The sequence below is a fragment of the Topomyia yanbarensis genome, chromosome 2 (genome assembly GCF_030247195.1).
Source record: "Topomyia yanbarensis strain Yona2022 chromosome 2, ASM3024719v1, whole genome shotgun sequence".
NCBI classification, from domain to species: domain Eukaryota; kingdom Metazoa; phylum Arthropoda; class Insecta; order Diptera; family Culicidae; genus Topomyia; species Topomyia yanbarensis.
Genome location: NC_080671.1, coordinates 428714163 through 428724081, shown reverse-complemented (window position 1 = coordinate 428724081; position 9919 = coordinate 428714163). Strand labels below are relative to the sequence as shown.

General features: G+C 41.4%; 1 protein-coding gene across 1 annotated transcript; it reads right to left on the bottom strand.

The window, feature by feature from the left end:
- Nucleotides 1–2521: 2521 nt before the first annotated feature.
- On the bottom strand, nt 2522–4650 carry LOC131680978 (uncharacterized). The gene is made up of 4 exons (XM_058961686.1): nt 4232–4650; nt 4099–4177; nt 3330–3683; nt 2522–3277 (listed from the first exon to the last, which is right to left on the bottom strand). Exons 3-4 carry the CDS (start codon nt 3378–3380, stop codon nt 2522–2524), a joined length of 807 nt encoding a protein of 268 aa, XP_058817669.1. The 5' UTR covers nt 3381–3683; nt 4099–4177; nt 4232–4650.
- Nucleotides 4651–9919: the final 5269 nt, after the last annotated feature.

The window sequence follows — 9919 nt, the reverse complement described above, 5'->3', positions numbered from 1 at the left end:
CGAAATCCATTGTTGCTTTGATCAGTCGAGTCAGCTTCCCGGGAAAGCTGTTTTCGTCCATGATTTTCCATAGCTCTACGCGGTCGATACTGTCGTATGCCGCCTTGAAGTCGATGAACAGGTGATGCGTTGGGACCTGGTACTCACGACATTTCTAGAGGATTTGCCGTACGGTGAAGATCTGGTCCGTTGTCGACCGGCCATCGATGAAGCCGGTTTGATAACTTCCCACGAACTTATTTACTTTAGGTGATAGACGACGGAAGATGATCTGGCATAGCACTTTGTAGGCGGCATTCAAAATGGTGATCGCTCGGAAGTTCTCACACTCCAAATGGTCGCCTTTTAGGTGACTGGGGCAGATCACCCCTTCTTTCCACTCTTCCGGTAGATGTTCGGTTTCCCAGATCCTGACTACTAACCGGTGCAGACAAGTGGCCAACTTTTCCGGGCCCAACTTGATGAGTTCTGCTGCGATACCATCTTGGCCAGTTGCTTTATTGTTCTTGAGCTGTTGGATGGCATCCCTAACTTTCATCAACGTAGGAGTTGGTTCATTCCCGTCCTCAGCTCACTGACGTCAAATGCTCCGTTGCCTTGGTCATCTATACCCACATTCTCCTCGCCGTTCAGGTGCTCGGTGAAGTGCTGCTTCCACCTTTCGATCACCTCACGGTTGTCCGTCGGCAGGCTCCCGTCCTTATCCCTACATATTTCGGCTTGCGGCACGAAGCCTTTACGGGATGCGTTGAGCTTCTGGTAGAACTTCCATGTATCTTGAGAACGGCACAGCAGTTCCATTTCCTCGCACTCCGCTTCTTCCAGGCGGCGTTTTTTCTCCCGGAAGAGGCGTGTCTGCTGCCATCGCTTCTGTTTGTATCGTTCCAAATTCTGTGGGGTTCCATGCTGCAGCATGACCGCTCGCGCTGCATTTTTCTCTCCGCTCCTCGTACCCGACAATGTCCTCAGCTACGTTGTTGATGGCTGCTTTTACTGTTCCCTAGCAGTCCTCTAAAGGGGCCACGTCGAGCTCTCCCTCGTCCGGCAACGCTGCCTCGAGGTGCTGCATGTATGCAGTGGCGACATATGGTTGCTTCAGTTGCTCCAGATCGTACCGAGGTGGCCGTCGGTACCGTACATGATTAATGACGGATAGTTTTGGGCGCAATTAACCCATCACCAGGTAGTGGTCAGAGTCGATGTTAGCGCCACGATAGGTTCTGACGTCGATAATGTCGGAGGAGTGCCGTCCATCGAACAGGACGTGGTCGATTTGTGATTCCGTCTGTAGCGTTGATTTCCAGGTGTAACGATAAAAGAGGCTGTATTGGAAGAAGGTGCTACGAATGGCCATGTTCTTGGAGGCGACGAAATCAATGAGTCGAAGGCCGTTCTCATTCGTCAGCTGGTGAGCGCTGAACTTTTCAATCGTCGGTCTGAATTCCTTCACCTGGCCTATCTGAGCGTTTAAGTCCCCAATGATGATCTCGACGTCGTGGCTTGGCCAGCGATCGTATTCTCGTTCGAGCTGCGCATAGAAACCGTCGGTGCTTCCGGAGTGAGGGCTGTGCACGTTTATTATGCTGATGTTGAAGAAATGGCCCTTGATCCTCAACCTGCACATTCTTTCGTCGATCGGTCACCGACTGATTACGCGCATTTGCATATCGCCCATCACAATAAAAGCTGTCCCTAGCTCATGTGTGTTGCCGCAGCTCTGGTAGATGGTATGATTACCTCTAAACGTTCGCACCATGGATCCTGTCCAACACACCTCCTGCAGCGCTACGATTCCGAACCCGCGGTCCTTGAGAACATCGGCGAGTACGCGTCATCTGAGTATATATTCCCTTAAACTAAATTTTAACACCATCATATTATTAAAGTGCTCAAGAAATAAAGAAACCGTTCCGAAGACATCGAAGTGCTATAACAAATACTTTTGTCGTAAATATCAATGTCCGACATTTTTTAATTTTGTCCCACTGTGCGGCGTTTTGAAAACCCAGCCTAGACGGACTTCTTCATATTTGACCACAACGAGCCCTACGTATGCGCGTGTTATTTTAAGAAATGTTCTAAATTGTGTAATGGTTCAAGTGGGTGTGAAATTTTCACGAATACAAATGATCGAGCATAGCGTTTTCAACTTTCTCCCTTCGAACCAAATGAACCCACAGAATATTTGAATTGATTGCAAAGAAAATCGCACCCTTCCTGTTCTAATTACACACCGAATAGAGATGTCACACCGGTATAGCGCTAAATTCATTGAGTTCTTAGAATGTACATCAAAATAAACATTTATTATGTAACGATACAGGAATAAACTTAACGTTAAAATGCAAAAACTTGTTTGTCTATATTCAACCTGGTCAGGACCAGCCGACGTCTTCCTCAAGGCACGTGGTGTAATGAGTAATAGAGCGAAACGTGCGTCGTTGACGAAACACCATGCGTTTCGGCTACTCTGGCAAATCCTTGTAGATTCTCCACTGTTCTATTTGCTTCAAATCACCTTCTAGTTTTTTCCACTCATCATAGTGGGCGTGGAATCGAACGGTGGATAGCCGCGGAAGCCATCTCCATTCAGCCCGATCACCTTAAATGCCTCCGAGAAGTGGATGTAAATTGCCTGGTAAAAGAACGCGACGTGAAATGCCCGTTTGTCTAGCTGCTGAGGATATTGAATATTTTCGAAATCGAAAGTCTCGAATGACACGTCATAAGCTACTTGAAGTAGCAGGTCGGCTTCAAAAAGATGCAATATTTTGTTTTCCCGCAGATAGTAAAGAGTGATTGCAGTTACACGCAATTGATCCGGTACGACTTTAAATATCTGATAGTCCAGGGATTCTGACGCAATCCAACAGTACAGTTTTAGTTTTGTGTCCACGAGTACAACTTGTACGTCTGTATCTTTTGACAGGAGTTCCGGCAAAGAAGGTGGCGTAATATCCGTAGGAAATTCCGCTTTTACTTGCAGAAAACCGGCATCATCTTCTTGGGAAGGTTTGATAAACAGAAGGACCTTGGTGCAATCCTTTATTTGCCTTTGCGCCCGCTTGTGATACAAAATTATTCCTGCCGTCCATCGAATCACCGAAGTTGCCAACTTGAGATATTGTTTGCCAAGTTCGTTTAGGCGCACGTCAACCTGAGCACTCACTGTGTTGATGGGTTCGCCAGTCCAAATGTCGTACATAAAACATTGGTCCTGCTTCAGCAGAAGATCGAGAATCAAATCGTTTGTGGGGTTCAAATCTGAATAATTGTTCTAGAAATAAGTATTACTCGCTTTGTGTTATGTATATGATTGTAAGACCTACTAAATCATAACGGTTCAAACTGTTCCGAAAATCTTGCATCAATTCTCGCATATTTGCATTACGCCTGGACTAGTTGCACTAACTCCCGCAAACTGTCCGTCCGGTGTAGTGTATCCGAATGTTGGCGCACAAATTGCGCCAGATTAAAGAAAACTTTGTGGATTGGTCCCAAATGATGCTTTTGAAAACGTAATATCTGTTCATAAGGAAGCAAATTATTTCCGGCTAGGGTGGCAAATAGTCGCATCTGTCTGTAGTTAAGATTTAGAGTTTGCAGAAGGCCTGGGCGATTGTATTCCATGGTGTCTAGATTGTCCATGTTGATATCCCTTGAAGACCACAAACGCCACTGACCTTCGAATATGAGAAAATCGGTACTACACGCAAAAACGGCAAAAGCGTTAACTTTGTTAGCATATGAAACAATATCGGCATAAAAATAGCCTCTACATGACAGTATAAACCGGCCGTGGTCCTGTACGACCTGCATGAGAAGGGCGTTATAAATGGTTGGGATTATTTTACACGGAGTTGAACCATCCATCATTTCCAAGATCGTTGCCATATCCACACCTTCATCGACAGCGTCAGCGATTTTGACAAAGTCCTTGCACCATTGATTAATTTTGGTATCTAAACATCGACTATGCAAACAAAACACTAGTTCGACTCCGAGTTTTGTAAATTTGGAAAAGAAATTGTCGAGATGTGAACGAAGTGAATTAAAGCGTCCCCCGTAAAGGTGACACTTTTTATCAAATTGTCCAACCTTCAAAATCAGTGAACTGGTATCAACTACAATGATTGGTTTCGGCGGGTCTGTCACGGTTGCCTTGCGGTAGTACTCCCTAGAATAAAAACAAAATATATTCTGAAAATGTCTGAATACAGGCCAATATTACTCGATTTCATCTGCAATGTTTATTTTCACATATCCGTCGGGAACTTTATTCCTAAGGAAGGACTCTAAGAAATGAACGACCATTCTGTATGGAAAATCCAAAAAATAGAACAGTGGAAGAGTTCTGATCGTTTTAACTTGCCCAAATCCTGGATACGGTAAATTCCGTAAATTTGGTAGGGATGATGAAATGTTTTGAGTTGTGTTTGAATACAGAAGAGTTACGAATTAGGCAATCCATAAGACGTTTGTTTGACAATTCAGCGGTGGGTTCTGTCAACAAGTCTACTCCTGCGAACAGGAAAACTCGTCCGACGAATGTCTTTCGTTAGTCCGATTCGTTTGATGTTGGATCGAATCAACGATATTGTCGGACGTCGCACCCCTCAGAGTAACGTCAGAGAAAGTAAACAAGAAATAATCAGCTGATCAGAAATGTCTCATGGATTGCCTAATAGAGTTTCACTGCACTTGACATATAGGGTAACTAACCTATTTTTACCTTGTTTCTATTATCAATCCACCCATTTGAAGTAGTTGAGTTTTTTATCTGTTTATTTACAATGTGTAAAAAATAAAAGGTAATTTTCACTAAGCCTGTCCATCGGGTTTTGTTGACGAAGTTTGCTGCTGCGTGTTGAGATCCTCTTCCTTGGCGGTGAAACAGCTGCGTTGTCTGCCGCAACTAGAGGGTCATTTAGTTCGCTTTCTCTCGCGCTTACGTTCACGTCCATGTCGTCATCGGTACTGCATTCATGTTCCTCACGGTCGGATTTTCTTGTTAGTTTTTTGTGCTTGCGGGTCGCTGTTGTAGATCGGTTTTCATCGGCAAAAAAATCATTTTTGGTAGTGTTGGTTTGGAAGCATTTGGCGTAATCGTTGTAATTTCACAGACTAACAGACATAACACTATGAGGGAATTCCTTCAAAAAACATCGATCCGACAATTTTCCCAGGACACTAGCTCCACCTTTTATTCACAGTCCCAATCACTCATATACTGGTGGGTTACCCCTCAGGTTTGGGAACAATTTTTCACTAGTGGTCTATCCCCCATATGCTTGTTCATATGTCAGTGGCGCCATAATTTCAAATGTGGCCACAGCCCCAACTACAAATATATTTAAAATGACCGTTAAAGCGGGCGAAGCTTTGTTTTTGAGTGTTATGTCTGTTAGTCTGTGGTAATTTCGCTGTTCGTAACGGTAGTTAGTGGTACTGAGCCCGCTCGTTGAGTTAGTGTTTGTTAATGCGCGGTCCGCAGTCGTTGGTTTAACAACCGGTTGTAGTTTAGCATACGACGACTGTGTACCGGTCTTGGTCGCAGCAGATGGACTTTCTTTAGCAGCCTTCGAGCAAGGTTTTCCGTGGTGTAGCGGTTGATGATTGTGATTCGCGTTGAATAGTAAGTGCTATAAATCTACTATCCAGCTTTCTACGCACCACAATGACGGTTTGAATTATTCAGTTTGTAATACGTTTAATGGCCCTTTTTTGACAATAATCGTTTACGATCGTCGATGGGTAAAGCGTCTACAAGGAGCCATGGAGATTTTTGGAGTTCCGCAGGCCAGTCAAAGAAACTTGCTCTTGCATTACATACGTCCATCTTCAGCATTCAACTTGTGTAAAATCTCTAACGGTTTCGAAGGTAGTTGGGATATCCAAACCAGGTGCGCTATTGTCGTCATGTTTTTTTTGTGGCTGAGTTCGACAGAATTGACAGCGGTTATTCCTCTACCCAGTCAAACTAGTCCGGAACCGATTCGGACTTCCAGAATGAATTCCAGCTCAAATGCGTCAACCGATAGAGTCGGAATCGGTTGTTTTTTTTTTGAGCTAGATTCCATGCTGAATCCATCCAGGATTTCGAACCGGTTCCGCAATCGATTTGACGGATAGTTGGGATGGTTAGTGCGGCGGCGCTAGTGTTTTTCGTATATTAATTCAAATGTTTACACACGTTTTTTAAATATTTTTGTTCGATCATGGATGTCTGTTCTCTGTGATTTTGTCGCTCACTTTTCTACCTGTCTATATAGAATGTAGGTGTTGCCCAGTCAAAAAGGGCAAGTTGCTGGCTAACGAGAGGCTATTTGCCAACTCGGATGCGCTAATTGCCCTTCAATTTGCCAGCAAATTGCTAGCAATTAGGGGGCTATTTCAAATGCAACATTTGGGCGATTTGCCGCCGTCATTTTTTAGCCGCTCTACCCGCCCTTAAATCGCTCCTAAATCGCCCAGGGAACGCGCCATTTAATCGCCCTTAATTGCCTAATATGAAAATTGCAAATATGACTTATTTTCGGATTCATTATCTACTCACATAAACTTATCACTACACTAGGAACTATAAGAAGAATCAATGGTGAAATTGACATTGCACACCAAAACTTACCACAATCTGACTTATTAAGAGTTTAGGTCAGATATCTTGTTCCACTATACACAGAAAAAAAAATTGTATTTCCAAAAGTTCTCAAATTGTCTTTTGAAAGGAGTACAAAAATCATGAATATGATTGGAAAAATTGTTGAATCAGAAAGAAAACTTTTGAATTCAAAGTGTTTTTGTTCAAGTGTCAATAGGGATCTTTAGGGGTGTGCGGGTTAAGGCATATTCTGATGCAGATTAGTACCGTGAATTAATATCTCAGTCCTTTTTCAATTTTTTGGCACGAAACTATTGAAAAAAAAACATTTTTTAGTTTGTTTCCTTTTAGGACAATAACACATCCAAACCAATGCGACTTGCACGACCCTATAGGTTGCCTTATCAGATCTACCATAGTTTGCAGATGAAACTTGGGATGGCAGGTTGCTAGCGGATTGACAAAGTACCAGATCATGCTGTGTGGGGTGCTGTCCCAGTTAACAATGAGGCGAACGAGATATTTGCAGATACATCATTTAGTTGGACAACTGTCAGTTTGCTGGTTGAATTTAATTTGGTTTTTTTTAATTTAAAAATCATAAAAGAATAATTAAGGTTTAAGAATGATATGAGTGTACTCGTAAGGACACCCGCTACCAATACATATGAAAAGCTGGCACAATTTTTCCAAATTAAAGATCCCTATTGTATTTAAAAGTACAAACTTTTTAAATAAAAGTTATAGAACCATAAAACTTGCAGCGCTCAGGCCCCACAAAATCATCCATCGTAATCGATATTTAACTGGTCTAGTCGCAATTTCGAAGACTGGGAACCATCTTTTACAAATCACGTGACGTCACACACCGCAAATCTAGCACACTGTTTCCCGAGATGCACCAACGCTTTTGTTGTTTATAGTTGTTCGTTTGGTCGAGTCGAGCGCGGTGAAAATTTTTCTAAGCGAACGCGGTCTTGAAAGAAGTCCGTTTACGGAGTTTTTCGTTTTCTTTATTATTTGGTGTGTAAGGTAAGATTATTTTTTTAAATTTAATTTGTAAAGCGGAAAGCAAAACATTATTAATGGCGGATAGAATTATTTTTTTGATTTTTTGAACAAAAAGAAAATGGCGTTTATTTTTCCGGAACTTTCTGAAAGCGCCTTGTATTAGAGCAATTTAAATATACCAGCCAAATGGCCTTTTTTATTATGATGACAAAATTCCACCTAACGGGAGAATTAATCATTTTTATTTTTCTATCTAGGTGAAAATAAATGCAAAAACCCGAATTTGTCGACGTGGAAATGTTCACCGAATCTTCAGATGATGAAGGTACGATCGGATGCCTAACGGAGCCCAGTCTGACGGAGTCGTTCGTGCCGGAACCAGTCTGTATTAGCAAAGGTAAGAATGATAGGTTTGCTCCAGTACCCGTTTCTTTTTCTCAGTTGCTCCGGGTCAAAAAATTGCTTAAGTATGTTACAGTATCAGGAGAAACAGCATGCTTGAAGTTTTCTAATAACTTGTTCAACAATTTATTTTTAATACTGATATTCAAATCATCAATCCAATTGAACTTAATCTAAACCAACTAGACTACTTCTGGAAACTTGACGATTCATTTGATTGTCAAGACATAGTTATATTATGGTTATATGTGACACAGTAACGTATAAGGGTACATTGTATAAGAAAACTAATTTTTTAACAGTGACAAACGGAAAAATGACAAAACTGTATGAAATTCATGATATAATGTTAGTTTCAAATAGGTTTTTCGTAGCAGTTGTGCAATATGATATAAATTATAGCTCACATTTCGTTTCCTTTGAGATAGGTGCAAAACATGATACTGTTAAAATGATAAACATAGAAGCTTTCGACGGTCCACCCATTCACTTATATTTGCTCAACAATGGTAAACATTACATAAGAATGAAAAAATATTTTAAATGATGTAAGACCGAAAACACATTCAAAAGCTCTATTGATATTTGTACCGTTATTGGCATAATAAAATGGTTTCGATACTCTAGTGCGAACGTTTTTATTATAACATTCAACAATCCGAACTTACCTAAGAACGGCTTTATTCTTAAATTCAGAGTTCTTATACTCTTAACGGGAAATAGTCTAACTTGTTTATCGAAAAGTAATTTTCCTTCACTTTGAAACCAAAAAACTTTTATTGCGAGATGGGATTTTTTTTAATTTGACATGAAACAACTCTCAAATCAAAAGCTTCAACTTTTACAGTAAAAGAATCATATATTCTTAAAATAAAAATGTTCTTACTCTTAAACCAAAAGTTTATACTCTCTGCAAAAAAGAATTAACGAAAACTCTTAAATTTACCAACGATCTTTTTAAATTTACCAATGTTATTTTTTTGTGTGTATTTACACACGATTCCACAATGTCCCACATTCGTTGGCTAAATGAAGTGCACTAGACAAACAAAATACAAGCGAGAACACGCCAATCGTTAAAAAAAAAACTATTTTAAGTTTAAGCCAAACATGAACCGCCATGTTTGAAAAACGCAAAAACAAGTCCATTTCAGCCGCCAGAAAATTTGTCTAAGTATTGAAATTGCCTTTAAATCGCATTCGCAAATTGCATTTGTTACTAGGGGCAATTAGCACAGGCGAGTTGAGTCAAACGTCAAAATCTGAGTGCATATAAGGAGAGTGACGACACTGTCAAAATTGGAACAATTATTATTTGTCAGTGTCATTCCAAACGAGTCAAATTCATGTATTTTGACAGGTCGTTTGTTCGTTTGGAATATCACTGACGGATAATCATGACAGTTGTCTTCACTCTCCTTACATACACTCTGGTCAAAATTTTTAAATCGCCTGACCATGTTCGTCCGCATTTTTTTTTGACAGGGAAGAAGCCGAAAGATCAGTCCTCTGGTAGGCGGCCATTTTTTTCCACCGAGAATCGCTGGACAGACCTCGGCAATCTGCCGGACAGGATCGAAGCAAGAGTAAAGCGTCCGTCAAAGGTTTCGGGCGACATTCCTTCGTCGGGAAACGCTCGGTCACCGGGGACTACCCAGATTGGTACCGAACACGACAAACCAACAGTATAGGGTCATCGGAGCACCAGTGAACCGGAAGCCATCCAAATAGTCAACGCAGAGAGGAGCGCATGTAAAATATCATGCCGTGTAAAGCTGATCTGACGGTTATGATACCAGTGACCAGTTAGACCTGGAATCAAGCGAAGTACATGAGCACAGCAACCCCTGAAGTAGTCATTTCAAATGAAATCCCGGTGGATCAGACAAATCGACGAGAACATTT

What these genes read in the sequence shown, in the direction of transcription:
- LOC131680978 (XM_058961686.1), bottom strand. Translation starts at nt 3,380, where the DNA reads ATGCGAGAATTGATGCAAGATTTTCGGAACAGTTTGAACCGTTATGAT. An exon ending in GTTTGAACCGTTATGATTTA is followed by an intron (nt 3,278 to 3,329) that starts GTAGGTCTTACA and finishes ACTTATTTCTAG; the next exon opens with AACAATTATTCAGATTTGAA.